The 19,503-nt window shown below is 35.9% G+C and overlaps 1 protein-coding gene across 1 annotated transcript; it reads left to right on the top strand.

Annotated features, from left to right (window-relative positions):
• Positions 1 to 1,843: 1,843 nt before the first annotated feature.
• LOC121380915 (lanosterol synthase-like) lies at positions 1,844 to 18,775 on the top strand. The gene is made up of 18 exons (XM_041509946.1): positions 1,844 to 1,951; positions 2,674 to 2,889; positions 3,718 to 3,856; positions 4,721 to 4,829; positions 5,883 to 6,004; positions 6,501 to 6,597; positions 6,981 to 7,116; positions 7,603 to 7,711; positions 9,067 to 9,185; positions 9,854 to 9,951; positions 11,185 to 11,212; positions 12,363 to 12,419; positions 13,434 to 13,556; positions 14,227 to 14,376; positions 14,836 to 14,932; positions 16,307 to 16,730; positions 17,240 to 17,318; positions 18,548 to 18,775. The coding sequence occupies exons 2-18, from the start codon at positions 2,698 to 2,700 to the stop codon at positions 18,671 to 18,673; spliced, it is 2,205 nt and encodes a 734-aa protein (XP_041365880.1). The 5' UTR covers positions 1,844 to 1,951; positions 2,674 to 2,697; the 3' UTR covers positions 18,674 to 18,775.
• The last annotated feature ends 728 nt before the right edge of the window (positions 18,776 to 19,503 follow it).

Here is a 19,503-nt window from a genome sequence, read left to right as displayed (position 1 = left end):
ATACATCTTTCTATTTGGAATTTAGTTTTCAGGATATTTTCAATGGCAAACTTTGTTTAAGTATTTTCATGTTGTAAATGTAATATTTTATATTGACAGTTATCCAGTTTACTACGTATCTTAGATCACCATCTGTCATTCCAAACATAACTACATTTTTGCTTAGTGGGATGCAAAGACCAGTTTTTAAAAAAATCCATTTTTTAACTGCTTCCCAAAGGTTTCTTATTTCAATGCAGTCGTAAAAAAGGTGTTGCAATGTCTCCAGTTCATTATTACAAAAAGAGCATTTGTTTGAATCAACATAATATATCATATGAAGAAAAGTATTAGTAGCCAGAATTCTATGTAACAGTCTGTATTGAAACCACCTTAAAGTTGTATCTTTTAAACAATAGAAAGGTAGAGCATAGTATTTTTCCCACGTACACGTATAGTGAGATTAATAAAACACCAATATTTTCAGAATCTACTCCTTTTCCTACATTATCAAGTTCAAATGACTCACGTTGAATTGGTCTCATAAATTGTTCCGTGGTTAGGCCATCGGTCTACAGGCTGCTAGGTACTGGGTTTGGATCCCAGACGAGGCATGGGATTTTTAATCCAGATACCGACTCCAAACCCTGAGTGAGTGCTCCGCAAGGCTCAATGGGTAGGTGTCAATCACTTGCACCGACCAGTGATCCATAACTGGTTCAACAAAGGCCATGGTTTGTGCTATCCTGCCTGTGGGAAGCGCAAATAAAAGATCCCTTGCTGCCTGTCGTAAAAGAGTAGCCTATGTGGCGACAGCGGGTTTCCTAAAAAAAAACCTTGTCAAAATGACCATATGTTTGACGTCCAATAGCCGATGATAAGCTAAAAAAATCAATGTACTCTAGTGGCGTCATTAAATAAAACAAATTTTCTTTCTTTTTATGCTCCACAATGTTCTATCACACACTATCATTTATCAGTAGCCCTACAGGTAAGCCTGCCTACCGAAATATGAAAGTTTTGTTTGAACATTAAAGTGGACATGAACTGCCAAATAGTTGTTAAACATGTAGGTTTTACTGAATTCAAATTGACTGCCACGATATAATCATAATATAATATTTCACGCTAAAACAGTAGCTCACGCCTGATTGTTTTTTAATGTTATCAAATAGGGCGATGGATGTGTATAATAATTTAAATTATAGACCTTTGATACACATAAATTACAATTTGACAGATGCTTATGGTACTTATAAAGTGCCTTTTCATAAAGCACAAATTAAATACAATTCCGATTAATCATATCAAAATATATCTATACACTGTAATTACTATGTGTTCATTGGGCTTTTTGTTTCATAGTATGTATAAATATACTTTCAAGAATTATGATTCCTAGTTTTTGTTATATTTTTTATTGTACATGTATTAAAAGAGCACAATACGTGCCTAACTCGTTAAAAAATTATTTTGTACTGTTCGTAAAACTGATTTTATTTTATTTGAATAACGAGTTATCTTTAAGGGGAGATAAGCAGCATATAATTGCACTTCATACGTTATACAGAGTTGTTCATCTTGGTTTAAATTACTACTAGCGGGATATTTTTCATGCAAACAGATATCCCTTTTAAAACATACTGATACAAATAATAAGTGTAACAACTATTAATAATTACTATCATAAATATACGGATATAACATGGGAGAAAGTGAGCATTTTGACATTATCATAATCTGTGTGCTAAACAGCTAAATAAACAAAACCTTTGGCCCGTATTTGTACACCAATGAGTAGATCCCCGACTTCTAAAAATAGTTTCTAACTAAGCTTGGTGATTGGCTGTATCAGGTGGGGCCATGGGAATCACCTCAAAAAAGTTGATAGCAGATGTGAACATCGGATGATCAAACCAAAGTGTTAAAAATATTTCAACGATGCTAATGAAATTTTACGTCTAACAGAAAGGTATCGATTAAATATATTTAGTTGACACTGTCTGTGATATTGTTACAATGCCTATTATACAGTGTGCCATGTTTCATTTAAATAAATTTACAGAGTAGCGGAAATGTGTAACACTGACAGTGACAGTTATTTTCTAAAGGTTTCCAGTGAATAATATGTTTTATAAAGTTAAACGTTAGCCTATATTACAATACTATTTAGTGTACGTTTTGGGGACCGTTACCTATAGTTCATCCTACAGGGAATGCTTTTTTATATACTGTGGAATTTACTACAAGTTATTTATTTTTGAGCAGATTGTTTTCTAAATTGTACACAAAAATAGTTGGGTTGTTTTTTATCATTTCCAAAACACTTTTATTCATGGGCGTATGGGGACTCTTTGATTTAGGGGGGCTGGAGGGGTTGATTTGCCCGAAATTTTCCCCAAATAAAAACTACCCGAATTTTCCCCACTGTTTTGTCCGAATTTGGGGGGGGTCAATTGCCCTGCCCCCCCCCCCCCGGGTCGTACGCCCATGCTTTTACTTTTCTTCTTACGTCAAAACCAAACTGAATTATTTATACAATTTTTTTTTTAAAATGTAGGAAGATGGGACAGACTATAAATATATTGTTAAAGCAGTTTTCGATAAATATTAAAGGAATACATGTGTATTTGGCACTTTATAAATTATGACCACTTTGATTGTATTTTGTATCTTTATTTTGGGTATTTTCAGGTTTCAGTGCTGTTAAAAAAAAACATGCCTTTCAAGTATGTGAATAACATGAGAAGGAACCGTGGTGGTCCGTACAAAACAGAACCGTGCACCGACCTCACCAGATGGCGCTTAACGAATGTCGATGGTCGTCAGACATGGCACTACTTCACAGATGGCGAGAAACCAGACCGCGAACAGACTCTGTTTGAAAAACACGCTCTGGGATTGGACACTGTAGATATTTTAATCTTCTGACATTCAGTATACGAAATAAGTATTTGTCCGTTTATCCTCACAAGTGTAAATCTGCTTGGATAAACAAAATGTACCTCAATAGTTGTCTAATGCATTTTCATTTTGTCCTTGTATTGAATAAAACAAACCACTTGTTTGGACAAGTGAAAACATTGGTGGACAAGTCGATTTCTAGATATATACTTGTCTGATGGGCTGGTGACAAATTCTGCTTATTTCTATCACTGACATTATACCATTAAAGACATTCAACTAACTATTAGTACATTTAGGTCATAATAAAATAAATCAATTTTTTTTATTCCTGCCCCACCCTTAAGAATAAAGTCCTGATTTTTAAATAATTTTATTGACCTAGCTCCCACCCCCCGCAGTTTTGTTTTCCTTTAAAAATATATGAATTATTATTATATTATGATGATTGATGTGCAGTATTAAATTTTCACACACCCCCCACCCCCATTTTGGATGAAAATGTAGCATTTATTTTATTATGGCTACAGGTATCACTGGCGTAGGAAGCAGGGGGGGGGGGGGGGGGGGGGCATGTGCCCTCCACTTTTCAGATATTTTGCTTTATAATAGTGTAAAAGTGTGTAAATATAAGAGTGTGCCCCCCACTTTTTGGCACCTTCCTACACCACTGATTGTGAGTGTGCGTGCATACCCACTCATTAATTTTACTAACTAAAGTTTATTTAGAAAATGTTCTCTCTTTTTTTTTCAAATACTTTTTATACTGCTTGCAATGATGGTTTTAGTTATTTATTATTATTTTTATTATTATTATTATTATTATTATTATAGAGCAGTTTGGCTCCCACCCTGAAAGAAGCGAAAACAGCGAAGGAGTCTGCGTACAATGGGATGACGTTTTACTCGAAGCTGCAGGTTGAGGACGGGCACTGGGCTGGGGACTATGGAGGACCACTGTTTCTGATGCCAGGTGAACAATGACTTGTACATTATTATTCTGCTGGAGCAAAAACTTGATTACATTTGCTCTTGCATACAACTCATTATTGGCAAATGTTTCTACCTTTTTGCAATTTAATTTCAAAGAACTGGTCAGGGAACACCAAACGTTTATCGCATATGTCACTGTAACATAAGGAAGGAACCCCAGTTCAGGGCCCCGTTTCACGAAACGATCTTAGCCCTAAGATCAACTTAAATGCATAGGGTAGCTATGCGCCTAAGGTAATCTTATGGCTAAGATCGCTTCGTGGAACGGGGCCCAGGACTATAGTTCCGGCACTCGCCAAATTTGCCAATTGCAAATTATGATATCAGTTGGCGAATTTTATTTTAATATTGCGAAATAATTTTATGTAATAACTGATATTTTGTTAGAAAGTAACTGGGTTTCTGCAATGTTTAATAGAACAGTTGGTGAAATGTTCTCCTCGCTCACATCTAGACCTGACAGTTATTACATGTACATTGTTGTTGGCTGTCGGTACAATTCCATCCATCTAATTTCTATGATTTGACTTATTCCCCCATTTTAATAGCATTTCACCTCTTGTCAGGGCTAGCTTTGGGTCGGCAAAAAAACATTTTCACCAAATTATCTATCAAACTTTAAAAACTGCAGAAACCCATTTATTTTGTAACAAAATATCAATAACTATTCATGAAATTATTTTGCCAAATTAAAATAAAATTTGCCAATTGTTTTTTAAATTCGCAATTGGCCCTGCTTGTACATTCATATGATCCTCAGCATCATGTTCACAAAGAGGATCCTGTATAAGCATTATTAAAAATAGAGTTTCAGCATGCATTGTAATGAGTTGTTTTATTGCAGGTTTGGTGATCACCTGTTACGTCACAGACACCCCGTTTACGGATGCCCAGCGACTGGAGATGGTTCGATATTTACGCTCAGTGCAGTGTCCTGATGGAGGATGGGGACTGTGAGTTCTGAATACGCTTAACTTTTAGACATTTAATTAGAAATCTAAGTTATATCCTTAAGGGACTTTTTCCTGAATTTGTAGCTACTTTAAAAAAGGTTTTTTGCTAATAAAATATTTTTTACGTTTTCAAAATTGCAATTTACTTGCATTTTCTTGGTTAGAATATAAATTTCTCTATAATCGATGCATTTCAGAGTGTGGTTTAATTTAACTCTTGAAGTATTATATTGATGTTGATCATCACTTCATTTTCACACTTACCTTGGTTTGACACCCGATAGCCAGTGTATTTTTCATTCATTCAGAAGTCCTGGTGTACAATCAATCTAGGCTATTTCTTGTTCCAGCCAGTGCTCCACAACTGGTGTAACAAAGTCTGTGGTATGTACTATCCTGTCTGTGGGATGGTGCATATAAAAGATCCCTTGCTGCTAATCAAAAAGAGTAGCCAATGAAGTGGCGACAGCAGGTTTCCTCTCAAAATCTGTGTGGTCCTTAACCATATGTCCGACACCACATAACTATAAATAAAATATGTTGAGTGCATCGTTAAATAAAACATTTCATTCATTCATTCATTCATTCAGAGAGATTGCTGCCCATTTCACAAGATGAATTTCAAGTCTTGTGATATAGTGCAGGCATGAGAATTCGCTGCATTTATGTGGTTTACCGCATTTTATAGGCCTCCAGCACCATTCCTGAATTTGTGCAAATCTGAGGAGATCTCAAAATGCCATTATAAGGGGTATGGATTGGGCTACTGCCAAATGCCCTGGTTAGTTTTTCTTCCATTTTGCTTAATGAACCAAGCACTGATTACATGAAATCAAATTAGAAAATAAAATTTTTAGTTGTCAGAATGCATCATTTTGAAGATAAATTTTCTGAGAGCTTCTACTATGTTGAGTTGGGGGATGAACGCCACTCTCCTGTGCCCTGCTCAGTCGCTGTACGCTCCCTCGCATGCTACTCTTTCTTTTGTCTCTGACCTGTTCCTATGTCTGACAGTGAGTTATCACCAATATGTACTTGGTGTGATTGTTTCAGGCACATTGAGGGACCACCAACAGTGTTCGGCAGTGCTCTAAATTATGTTGTGATGCGTTTGCTTGGCGTTCCTGCTGATGACCCTGACCTTGTAAAGGTCCGCGTCATGCTTCACCGTCTTGGTATGTTGTTTGAATATCTTTTCTTTTAAGTGGTGTTTTAATAATTAAGTACACTTACATAACTATAACTATATGATTAAAGCCAGTTATCTCAGTTGCATTTTATGTTAGTTCCTAAATTATATTGTCCTTCATTTCTAGAGTAATAAAACAATTTGTCATCATTTTTGAGAGATGAAAATATTTAATTGAGTCAAACTAATTTTTTTGCTTTCACCTAGATATTACTGTTCTTGTAAGCCTGTGAGAATTCAAAATTTGCATAAACTGTTTATGGGTTAAGCAAAACAAATTAAGTTAACCCTCCCCCCCCCCCCCCCCCCCCCCCCCCACACTTTTTTTCTTCTGTATAACCCATCAACTTTAATTCACATTTGGAGATTGGTTGAGCAACAGCTTAAACCCTGCAAATTTCATTTCACATATTAAAATTACACAAATTTTATTTGTATATGATCATCATACATGCATAAAATAATTCAACTGTTTACTTCAGGTGGAGCCTGTGCAATTTCCTCATGGGGAAAGTTTTGGCTGGCAGTTCTCAATCTGTACAGTTGGGATGGCATGCATTCCCTTTTCCCAGAAATCTGGTAAGACATTTTGAGACCAGCATAATTGAAAATCACACAACAGAACATACAAAATATACTTATAATCTACATATTGCACAGGGATGTTAATTTTCTATGGAATTAGCAAATTTCTGACCTTTTTGTGATCATTTAAGATTTGTAATCATCTGGAGTCTTTTAAGTTTGGGTTCAAGACTTCTGTTTCGCAGGACATTTACATTATGCAAGCATATTTATGACTTCCTGCGTGCTACAAACTAATCTTTTCACAAAGTTTACTCGTATATTTTTTTAAAAACTTTGTTCAAAGTGCAGATTATCTAAATCTAAATGTTTTATAATCTCAACCTTCACTTCTAGCTGTTTTTGTGTGCTCTTGATATTTATTTCTTTTTTTTTAGGATTTCGCCAAAATGGCTGCCAATGCATCCATCTAAAATATGGTGTCACTGTCGACAAGTTGCCTTGCCGATGTCATTCTGTTATGGCAAGCGAATCAGTTGTCCAGAAAGTGACCTAATAATTGCACTTAGGAAGGTTTGTACTGTGATATAGAATTTGTGTATTGAGATCTTTTTTATTACCCTTCTTAGTCCAATACTAAATATAAGGAAACTGATCTTTATGAGTTTTGGAATCAAGACTATACTAGTGATGTTGACCTTATTTTCATGCTAGTTATATCCAAATAAGGTTCATGAAACAGAGGTTAAATAAATGTGAAGTTTGTTTTTTGTTTTAACACTAGAGCACATGAATAAATTAATCATCAGCTCTTTGGATAAAAAAACTTGGTAATTTTGTTTCAAGAGGAAACCCATTACAGGTTTTTTTTTACAAGAAGGAAAATCACATATTACATCTTTTCTTACTTTATACATATGGTTTATGCTATCAGTATTTTCATTCATTCTTTTTATCTGTTATTAATTTTACCATTAGAAATTGCATCAAATATGAATCACTTCTTGAACTATATTATAAATTTAATTTGGATTTTGTGTCTTCTTTTTTCTTTTCCAGGAAATCTATGTGGAGGACTATGATACAATAAATTGGCCAGCCCAGAAAAACAATGTTTCTGCTGCTGATCTTTATACACCTCATAGCTGGCTCTTGGATACAGCTTTCTGTGAGCTGATAGTGTGGTTTTTAATTTAATTTTTCACTTATTTCCATTCTTTCATCCAAGTACATTTCAGGCACCACTGACTTGGTCACACACTTCAGCTATCTGAGGAGCATTCTGTTCAGGACAGTGGGTTAATGATTAGTTTGTTAGTGGTTAGAGAGAAAGAAGTCGGTATAGTGACCATGAAAACTCATTTTGAGATTAGAGCCATTACTGGGATTTGAACCCAGCACCTACAACCAAGGACAATGATAGTGGAGTATTTTCTTCTTTTTTATTTATATACATATGGGTGGTACCCCAGTTTTGTTGTGTTAATCCACAGTTACCATATACTTGTAGTGGATAAATTATTCTCACTGGAATTTGTAAATAAAATACAGTTACTGTAGTTATTAATTTAAAAGTGAATATTTGGGTTAAACAGTGTTCTGTCCCATGTATTACAAATTTATGGCAGTAGCTAGTCTTATATTTTGTTGTTGTATTGGTTAGAGATTAGACATCATATTTCATTGCTGCCTCGTTATGTCCATTTTGGAAAGTTACCTCCCCTTTGGTCCTTTTTTTCCCCAATACATTGTAAGCAGGCCCATAATAACAAGTTGGGGGGGGAGAGGGGGCTGACGGATCGGGTACAAACTCTATGTCAGATTTTGGTTACAATGGCAAACATTAATGTGATAAATGAAAAAAAGGCTCACAAGAGGGGGGCATGTGTCCCCGACCCCCTCCCCCAGTTCCTACGGGCCTGGTAAGTATGCATTTAATCTGACATTTTATTTTGAATTTATTTTATATTTTATCTCGAAGTGAACTACATTTCAGAACTGTTGTTATTTTATAACCATTTCTGAACATTGTATTTATTTATTTATAATCAATATATTTCAAATGGGAGGCTACCGGCCTTGGTGGCATCGTGGTTAGGCCACCGGTCTTTTAATCCAGATACCGACTCCAAACCCTGAGTGAGTGCTCCGCTAGGCTCAGTGGGTAGGTGTAAACCACTTGCACCGACCAGTGATCCATAACTGGTTCAACAAAGGCCATGGTTTGTGCTATCCTGCCTGTGGGAAGCACAAGTAAAAGATCCCTTGCTGCTAATCGGAAAGAGTAGCCCATGTAGTGGCGACAGCGGGTTTCCTCTCAAAATCTGTGTGGTCCTTAACCATATGTCTGACGTCATATAATGGAAATAAAATGTGTTGAGTGCGTCGTTAAATAAAACATTTCTTTCTTTCTTTCTTTCAACTGGGAGGCCATGGGTAGAAATATAATTTACTGAGTTGCCTTCTGCAAGGTAATTTTAAAAATATTTTATTTTATTCTTCTTATACACATTGTGTTTTCAGTTTTCCTAGACTGGTATGAGGTCTTCCATAGCTCAACACTGAGACAGAAAGCACTTCAAGAGTGCTACGAACACATCTGTGCCGATGACAAGTTCACAAAGTGCATCAGTATTGGACCAGTATGTATCACTAGAGAGCAGAAACATGCATAACTGATTTTATCATTTATAAAAAATTGTCACTTGGTGTAAGGGACAAAACATTTATTAAAATGTTAATTTATATTACCTATATTTATGCATATATTTTACTTCTTTCTCTTTTGTTTTCTTTTTTTGAATGCCAAATAGTTGATAACTTTTATGTGTTCATTCATTCATTCTTTATTTGGGAAAAAAAAGTAAGTTAAGACATATTTTACTGATTGATCATGTTACTGAAAAAATGTGTTTTTAAGGTTGACACTCGTTATACAAGGGTGAGACGTAACCCAGTGGTAAAGCGCTCACTTGATGCACGGTCGGTTTGGGATCGGCCCCTGTCAGTGGGCCCATTGTGCTATTTCTCACTCCAGCCAGTGCACCACGACTGGTACATCAAAGGCAGTGGTATGTGCTATCCTGTCTGTGGGATGGTGCATATAAAAGATCCCTTGCTGCTAATCGAAAAGAGTAGCCCATGAAGTGACGACAGCGGGTTTTGTCCCTCAATATCTGTGTGGTCCTTAACCATATGTCCGACGCCACATAACCGTAAATAAAATGTGTTGAGTGCGTCGTTAAATAAAACATTTCCTTCCTTCATTATACAATGTTTTAGATATATATATATATGTTTTGATTGACAGGTATCAAAGGTGATGCAGATGTTGGTCCGATGGCATCAGGATGGACCTGAGGATAAGGCTTTCAAGATGCACCAAGACCGAGTCCAAGATTATCTGTGGTCTGTACCTTATTGATTTTAGTTATTGTTTTAAGCTTTACAGTGTGACAAAGGGTACACATACTAATATTATTGACATTTGCTTTTGAATATAATGAAAATGATGTTATAAATTTTTTTTAAATAAAATGTGCAAAATATATCTTTTTAATGAGATAATTAAATCTACTTTTAGTATATTTCATTCATTTCACTTCCACTTATTTTTCGTGCTTATATTCAATTAAGGTTCAAGTACAATGTCCTGGGCACACACCTCAGCTGTCGGTGGGTTAGTTGTTAATTGGTTATTTATTTAGTGAGATTGAAGAGGGTGTAGTGGCCTTACACCTACCCACTGAGTCATTAAAACTCTCTCTGAGTGGAGCCAGTTCTGAGTTGCGAACCCAGTACCTACCAGCCTTATGTCTGATTGGTAACCACGACACCACCGAAGCCGCTTTATAGTATATTTGTATGTTTCAGTTTTATAGCATTTTAATGTACCATTAATAATAATATTGATTTCTTTTGTGATGGAAAAACAATTGTTGTGTGTGTGTGTGTGTGTTTGTGTGTGTGTGTGTGTGTGTGTTTGTGTGTGTATATATATATATATATCCAGGGCCATAGCTAGCATGGGGGCAAGGAGGGCACTTGTCCCCCCCCAGAAAAAAAATTGGAAAGCATAATAGAAACTTAAAGAAAAGGAGTTTTAGACTTAACTATTCAGTTGCCCCCCCCAAACAAAAAATCCTAGCTACGGCCCTGATATATATATATATATATATTCCTCTGTTAGCATGTTAACATGAATGTTATCTTCACTTGACTTAAAGGGACAGACCCTAGTTTCAGCCAATGAAAATGCACACTATGTTTAGTTAATCTACAAATTTGTAACACATTTGGATAAAGTTACAGTTGAGTGAAACATGAGTCTGTAACTTTGAAATGATGAAATACCCTCTAATAATAGACTAAAACTTGACTCCATAACTGCTATTTCTCAGGGGCACGTGCATTTTAAAAAATATTAGAAATGCATTTCGTGATAATAACACCAGGATGACCAAAAACACTTGGAATGTACGGAAATGGATAATATAAACAATAAAATCTAAGTAAAGTATGATTTCAGTTATCAAAAACGGTTCTAATAGTAAAAAATATGCCTTAGTGTTTAATAACTAGGATATGTCCCTTTAAATTCCTATTTTGTTTTTTACTAATGTCATATATATTTGATTACAGGCTTGGGCTTGATGGAATGAAGATGTCGGTTAGTATTTTATACTTGTTACATTTTTAAAATCTTTACTGAAAACTGTCTCTATTATATTTCACCTTTTGAGTTCTTGTATCCCACTAAGATTCAACTACTTGATCCTAGTTGCAAAACTTTTAAGACAAAATATATATCATTCATTAAAGGCTTCTCCGCAGGAGATATCGCTTCTTATAATTTTGATTGGTCAAATTTCAATCACAAGACAATTGTTTGTTATGTCACTGTGTTTGTTTCAGCACTAAACCTATCATTAGTGACGTCACACCACTGCCGTTCTGCTAGTTAACAGGTCTACCACTGCCAAATATAGTGACATTCAACTCACATTACTGACATTGTTGCAAATGAAAAGAATGATAATGGATGATAAAAAGAATACCCCCCTCGTGTCTTGTGATATCATAATTTATCAGCACTCGTTGATAAAAGTATAAAAATCATTGGCAAGCCTTGGATTTCATACTTTTATCAACTCGTGCTAATAAATTATGATATCACAAGACATGAGGGGTGTATACTCTATATATCACATGGAGACAAAGACTTTTTGTTATTACATCAGAAATCTGTGACAATAATGAGATGAATGATGAAGCCACAGTTTTTCCCTTTCAGTAGGGACTACATGTCGGGGGCCATGGTTCACACATGCTGTCAGTTGAGCTGTGTTGTGATCCTCTGAGCCCAGTGTATAGTTCATAGTCTGATACATGAGAGGCTTGCTCACAAAGTTGATAGCAATTATTGTGTGCATATCAGAATACTGTTTTCTGTAATGAATGGCAATAAACAGTAATTGTTAAATAACAGGATAATAATAACCAGTGTTCAAAATTAGCACTTGTCCGTTTGTCCTGACAAGTGAAAATCTGCTCGGATAAGCAAATTGTATTTCAATGGTTGTTCATTGGACAAGTAAAAATGTTCAGTACAGTTTAAATTTGAGCAATCAAAAATAGAGTCCTTGTACTTTGATAAAACAAAACATTTATTTGGAAATAATGCTGGACAAGTAGATTTCTCAATGTACTTGTCTGGTGAACAAATTAAAATTTCTGCTTTTTTCTATCGCTGGTAACTAAATCTGATAAGGAAATGTCTTTAATGGGAGTTTTTAGTTTTTTGTTTGTTTTTTTAACAGGGAACCAATGGATCTCAGCTCTGGGATGCAGCATTTGCTACTCAAGCATTTCTTGAGGTAATTAATTTACTTTCCATTAATTCATTAAACTTCCCTTCATTTTCCATTCTCTCACTATAATCTAGTTCAAATAGTACAGAAACAAAACTGGACCTGTCATTTAGTGGGGGAAAAAGGTGACTGGTTTGATTTAGCATCTGATAAACAATAATGGGTGCGATATAGCCCCGTGATAAAGTGCTTGATTGATACGCAGTCGGTTTGGGATCAATCCCTGTTAGTGGGCCCATTGGACTATTTCTCATTCCAGCCAGTGCACCACGACTGGTATATCAAAGGCTGTGCTATGTGCTATCCTGTCTGTGGAATGGTTCATGTAAAAGATCCCTTGCTACTAATGGGAAAATGTAGCGGGTTTCATCTCTAAGACTATGTCTAAATTACTAAATGTTTGACATCTAACAGCCGATGATTGATAAATCAATGTGCTCTAGTGTGGACAATTTGGTGTCGTTAAACAAAACAAGCAAACAGACTGATAAAAAATAAGTCTCTATTATTAGTCCCCTGCCGGTCCAACCAGAGGTGACTGTAGGTTTCATCTCCGTCCTTCTGTCTTTTCCGTATGTTTTGTTTAGAATGAGATATTGAGCTGAAATTTTTTGCATAGTTTTATCATGTACTGTTACATATTCGGGGCAACTTTCATGGTGATTTACCCATCTTTGACGGAATTATGGCCCTTGAACATAGGAGATATGAAAATTAGTTTTCCGACCTTTTTTCAGAATGCCTTGAAATATTGAGCTGAAATTTTGTGTATAGCTTTAACATATACTATTACAGATCAAGTTTGGACGTTCATGGCAATTTACCCATTTGTGATGGAGTTATGGCCCTTGGAACTTACGAGATACGAAAAATTGTTGGGGCCCAGTATGGGAACATGTATTGCTTTAGCAGTACTCTCATAATGCTTGTTCAAAAGCAGTTTCTTCTGTGTTACATGTTTTTTCCTCAGTTTTCCAGGGCTTTGTTTTGTTGTTGATTATAACTGTGACTATACTGTAGGCTGGTGCTGAAAGTATGCCGGAGTTCAAGGACACACTGAGAAATGTTCATGACTTCTTGAGAATCACACAGATACCAGACAACCCACCGAACTATCACAAGTACTACAGACAAATGAACAAGGTTAGTATTCAGGCCTCGTCATTTGGAAATAGTCATTTTCAAATAATGAGAGCAGATTCACTGAAATTTTATGTTTACATTAAATTATTTAACTTCTTCCCATCCAAATTTAACCTCCCTTCCTCGAACACCATCTTAAAAACACACCCAAAATCCACTATATTCCATGCTTATCTCCCTTGCTGCTCTAAGTTGTCAACTACCATCATTAATTGAATCCAGACCGGCCTCGGTGGTGTCGTGGTTAAGCCATCGGATTACAGGCTGGTAGGTACTGGGTTCATAGCTCAGTACCGGCTCCCACCCAGAGTGAGATTTTAACGACACAGTGGGTAGGTGTAAGACCAATACACCCTCTTCTTTCACACTAACAACTAACTCACTGTCCTGGACAGACAGCCCAGATAGCTGAGGTGTGTGTCCAGGACAGCATGCTTGAACCTTAATTGGATATAAGCACAAAAATAAGTTGAAATGAAATTAAATTGAACCCAAACAGGTTTTGTTTTTTTCATTTTATGGTGTTTAAAAACAATTCTTGCTAATCTAGGCTTCACATCTTTGTTCTATAGTTAAATATTAGTATCAAAATATTCTAAATGTATTTCACCATTTAATTTTAGAATTTTAATTATTTAATGTATTTTAATTGTAAACTCTTGTTAATTAGGGAGGATTTCCATACAGTACCCGTGATTGTGGTTGGATCGTGTCTGACTGCACGGCTGAAGGTTTGAAGAGCGTCATGTATCTACAGGAAAAATGTGACAGTTTCAAACAGCACATTCCAAACGAAAGGCTCTACCAGGCAGTCGATGTGGTAGGAGAAAAGCAGAAAATTTAAAATTAAAACAAATAGTCTATCCTAATTGAATTTTCAAACCAACCAAATGCATCATCTTTGTCTTAATGATACTTATAGCAGTAAAATTTAGAAAACTTGATGACGTCCCAGATGACGATTTAAAGGCATTACGGTACAAACTCTACTCTATGGATGTTTACATAATATATAATAACCATACTCATTATCATATACAAAACAACATGCTGACTGAGTCGGTGTGTGTGCTTAGAATAATTGTGTTGACAAGAGATGCGTCTATTACACCAAGTCCAACTTCATTTAGAAATGTTTTTAATTTTTTAATTGGATACATTATTTAGTTTGTGTTTTACAATGATCTACATTCACTGATTTTTTTAATCTACTGAATTTTGAAGCGGATAATACTTTGGAGCACCTATAAATTGTGTTTTATTTTTCATATGTTGCCAGTTGTTAGATATGCGGTGTGAAGATGGAGGATTTGCGACATACGAGAAGAAACGCGGAGGAGTTGTACTCGAAGTTCTCAACCCTTCAGAAGTCTTTGGTGTGTATTTATTTTAATGGGGGAGCAGGATTTAGCTCAGTTGGTTGAGTGCTTGCTTGAGGTGCTTGCGTCACTGGATCGAATCACCTCGGTGGACCCATTCAGCTATTTGGGTTTTTTTCTCGTTCCAACCAGTGCACCACAAGTGGATAAAGCCTGTGGTTTGTGGTTTCCTCTCTGTGGGAAAGTGCATATAAAAGATCCCTTGCTACATTAGGAAAAATGTAGCGGGTTTCCTCTGATGACCACAAGTCAGAATTGTGATGATCAAACTATAATAACAATTTTGATTAATCCATTCCATCAGCCATTTTCCTGAAGTCCTATGAGAACCTCAACCATTATTTTAATTCAACACATTTGTAAGAACAAATTTGATTGGATGTTCACTAATTTATGAGGCATAAGTGCATGTTTTGCATTCATTCCCATGCATTTGTTTATAGTGACCACTATACATCAGTTAAATATGCAGTAATTTTGATGTTGATCTGAATAATTATTATTACAACTTTTAGTAATATTTACAGCACTGCAGCAAGTTTGTTAAGATTTTAAAATATTATATAGAATTTGATATACTTGCTGATGTGTCATAAAGATATCTGCTGAGAACACAATTTACAGCAGGAAGTGTAAGTTCATAATGATATACTGTAAATCATGCAATATTAGCAATCTTACAATTTAGCGAAATCAAAATAAGTGACATATTAGCGACATAGAACTTTAGTCAGGTCATCATATCAGAAACTAAAAAATGAATAAGCTTAAGTTGTAGGATCAGCTGAAATAATGTTTTTGATGAATCTTGCAGCTTACAGACATCTTGAATGTAGTAGAAAATTGCAGTAATATGCATGTAAACTAGTGTTTTTTGTTATCATTTTGGTTTAATCAATAGTATGTAACCGTTTTTGTGCCTTCAGTTAATCACAGACAAAACAATCGCACAAAGGTCTTTTGGAACAGTCTGTTGTATGTCTCATTAATTTAGCGTCGTGAAATGTTAGCGTCTTGTATGGCCTCGCTAAATTTGCTAATATTTTATGCTCGCTAACATTTTCTGATTTACAGTATTTAGTTCAGAGATACAAAACTATATGTCACTTAACAGAATCAGTTTGAAGTCCATAAATTCAACAATCCATTAGTGCATTTAAGACATACATATTTAACAGCAGTAAATAAAATAATATGACTGAAACTGCATTCAATTCAGTCTATGCAGAAAATAAATTTTAAATTAAATCATTACGGAATTTAAAAAAATACAGTGTATTTATTTGTTGATCATACAAGTTAAGACACCAAATGGCTATAGTTGAAAATACACCGATGTATCGTTACGGAAACATTCCTTTCTTTTTACAGGCGACATTATGATAGACTATACATACGTTGAATGTACTTCAGCTGTTATGCAAGCACTACATGACTTTAACAAAAGACATCCTGAATACAGACCAGACGAGATTCGATTTGTTCTCTCCGACGGTTTGGACTTCATTCGTAAAAAACAGCGCCCCGATGGCTCATGGGAGGGATCGTGGGGTGTCTGCTTCACGTATGGTGGCTGGTTTGGACTGGAGGCGTACGCGTGTATGGGTTACAGCTTCGATAAAAACAATGTGCCTGGGGAGGTGAAGAAGGCTTGTGATTTCTTTCTCTCGAAACAGATGGCCGATGGAGGCTGGGGCGAGGAGTTTGAGTCATGTGAGATTCGCGAGTACGTGCAGAGTGAAAAATCGCAAGTTGTTAACACATGCTGGGCTCTCCTTGGATTGATGGCTGTCAGGTCTGTATAAAGTTTAGGGTCATTTCAATATTTTTTACATCAGTGTGTAGTAGAAAGAAACAAAAATTATTTAATTCCTGTTTGCTCTTCTTGAATCTGTGATGAAGCAAATAAAGCAAAATATTGGTGTGAGGGTATTGAGGAAATGATATCTCCAACACCTCCAATGCAGCCTGTTAATTAGAAGGCTGCTTGAGCAAAAAGAGACTGTCAAATCAACTGAGCAATCTAAGATGTACATAACTTACTTGTAAGCTTGCAAGCTCTCAGTCAATTAAATCACATTAAAGTTTTTTCCATGAATGTTTTGCTGCATCTGCACTTGGTTTGGCAGATATTATGATCACATAATGATATACAATGTATATCTGTTAAAATGGTTCCTCTTTATTGAAATACATGTAGTGTTCAGATGTGCAATAGATTTAAAATAACATGAAAAGTCTGTGTTAGGTTCTCTTTAAAAGTTGAGTAAAGCATGACTGTTTATCTTTAAATGTTTGTTACAGGTTCCCTCATCTAGATGTTCTGGAAAAAGGTATTCGCGTGATTATGGAGAGACAACTCCCCAATGGAGACTGGCCTCAGGTACAGTAAAATGTTGCCTATTGTCAAATGTAATGATGAAAAAAAATGCATTTTTGTTCAATGACACTTTAATGTTTTTCTTCCACACCAACCAGCACCTCATAACTGGTATATCAAAGTGAAGTTTGTTTTATTTAACGACGCCCCTAGAGCACATTGATTTTTTTGTCTTATCATCGGCTATTGGACGTCAAACATATGGTCATTCTGACACTGTTTTTAGAGGAAACCTGCTGTTGCCACATAGGCTACTCTTTTTACGACAGGCAGCAAGGGATCTTTTATTTGCGCTTCCCACAGGCAGGATAGCACAAACCATGGCCTTTGTTGAACCAGTTATGGATCACTGGTCGGTGCAAGTGGTTTACACCTACCCATTGAGCCTTGCGGAGCACTCACTCAGGGTTTGGAGTCGGTATCCAGATTAAAAATCCCATGCCTCGACTGGGATCCGAACCCAGTACCTACCAGCCTGTAGACCGATGGCCTGCCACGGCGCCACCGAGGCCGGTGGTATATCAAAGGTTATGGTATGTCCTGTATGTGGGAGAATACATGTGAAAGATCCCTTGCTACTACTGAAACAATGTAGTGGGTTTCTCTAAAGACTACATGTCACAATTAACAAATGCTTAACATACGATAATCGATGATTTATTAAACAGTGAGCTTTAGTGATGTCATTGAACAAAACTAACTTTTTATATACAGTAAAGTACTCTTATAACCAACTGGAAGGGACCTTGATAGTTAGTTCGTTATAGCAGTAGTTCGTTGTACACATCTGTACAAGTTGGTTATTTATGTATAGGGATATAAAATGGGATTTTACGATTAGTTCGTTCTATGCAGTAGTTCGTTATAAGTGTACTTTACTGTATTTACAACACTTGGTTATCATGAGGGAGAAGAAATGTGCAACTGGGTCGTTTTGGTGTGCATTTTCCCAGAGAAGACTGCAGAAGACTTGAGAATGGAACATGCATTGTCTAGTCACAGTTAAAAGTCTGTAACACTTAATGTTGGTAATACTTAAAATATTTTAGAACTTGTTAACACCAGTTACTTGAACCACATTGATAAAATGTGCTTTATTCTGAGATCCATGTGTTACTTGTATAAATACATGTATATCCATGTATATTGAAATTGTTCACAATAATTGTAAAATAATGTTGTTTTATTACTTAAATTAATGACTCTTTTGTTCATTGTGTTGCATTTTGTAGGAAAACACAAGTGGTGTCTTCAACAAGTCGTGTGGTATTACATACACCAGCTACAGAAATGTCTTCCCTATCTGGACACTCGGCCGCTTTGCAAAACTTTACCCGGAAAGCTCATTGGCTCAATAGGCATGTTCGCCACTGTTGGATTTGTAATGAACAGAGCTCAAATCCATTGTTTGTTTTAAGGAGATCACTGGTTTTGGTGTTAAAATTATATACTTCAACTCACTTCTTAGCTAGTCATCTTAAATTGGCCCAGTTTCATGAAATGGTCATAATATTGTTCTGTCTTTCTACAACAAAAGTGGTGGGATATAGCCCAGTGGTAAAGTGCTCGCTCGATGTGCGGTCAGTCTGGAATCCATCCCCATTGGTGGGACCCATTAGGCTATTTCTCGTTCCAGCCAGTGCACCACGACTGGTATATCAAAGGCCGTAGTATGTACTACCCTATCTTTGGGATGGTGCATATAAAAGATCCCTTGCTGCTAATCGAAAAGAGTAGCCCATGAAGTGGCAACAGCAGGTTTCCTCTCTCAATCTGTGTGGTCCTTAACCATATGTTTGACGCCACATAACCATAAATAAAATGTGTTGTGTGCTTCGTTAAATAAAACCTTTCTTTCTTTCTACAACAAAAAGACTTCGGGTGTATACCACCAAATCAAATTCCACGGATGACATGTCAAGAAAGGTACTATATGCATGAAATGTATCAATTAACATTACATCATGGATATAAATACTATATTCCAAAACACTTAAAGTAAATCAGGGAAAAAAAGGAGGGGGTAACTGATAGCTTCATATATAATCGGAAGAATCTTTGATTATCCTGGTTCTGATAAAAAAAATTGTCATCTTAATTTAGTAGCTCCCGGTATGTTTCATACTGGTACATTAATACACGTTCAAATTAAATTATAATAATTTACTGGCCAGATGAAAGAACATTT

Source organism: Gigantopelta aegis, chromosome 9 (assembly GCF_016097555.1).
Source record: "Gigantopelta aegis isolate Gae_Host chromosome 9, Gae_host_genome, whole genome shotgun sequence".
In the NCBI taxonomy this organism is placed as follows: Eukaryota; Metazoa; Mollusca; class Gastropoda; order Neomphalida; family Peltospiridae; genus Gigantopelta; species Gigantopelta aegis.
Note: the sequence above shows the minus strand (reverse complement) of the source record. Positions and strands in the feature narration are given on the sequence as shown.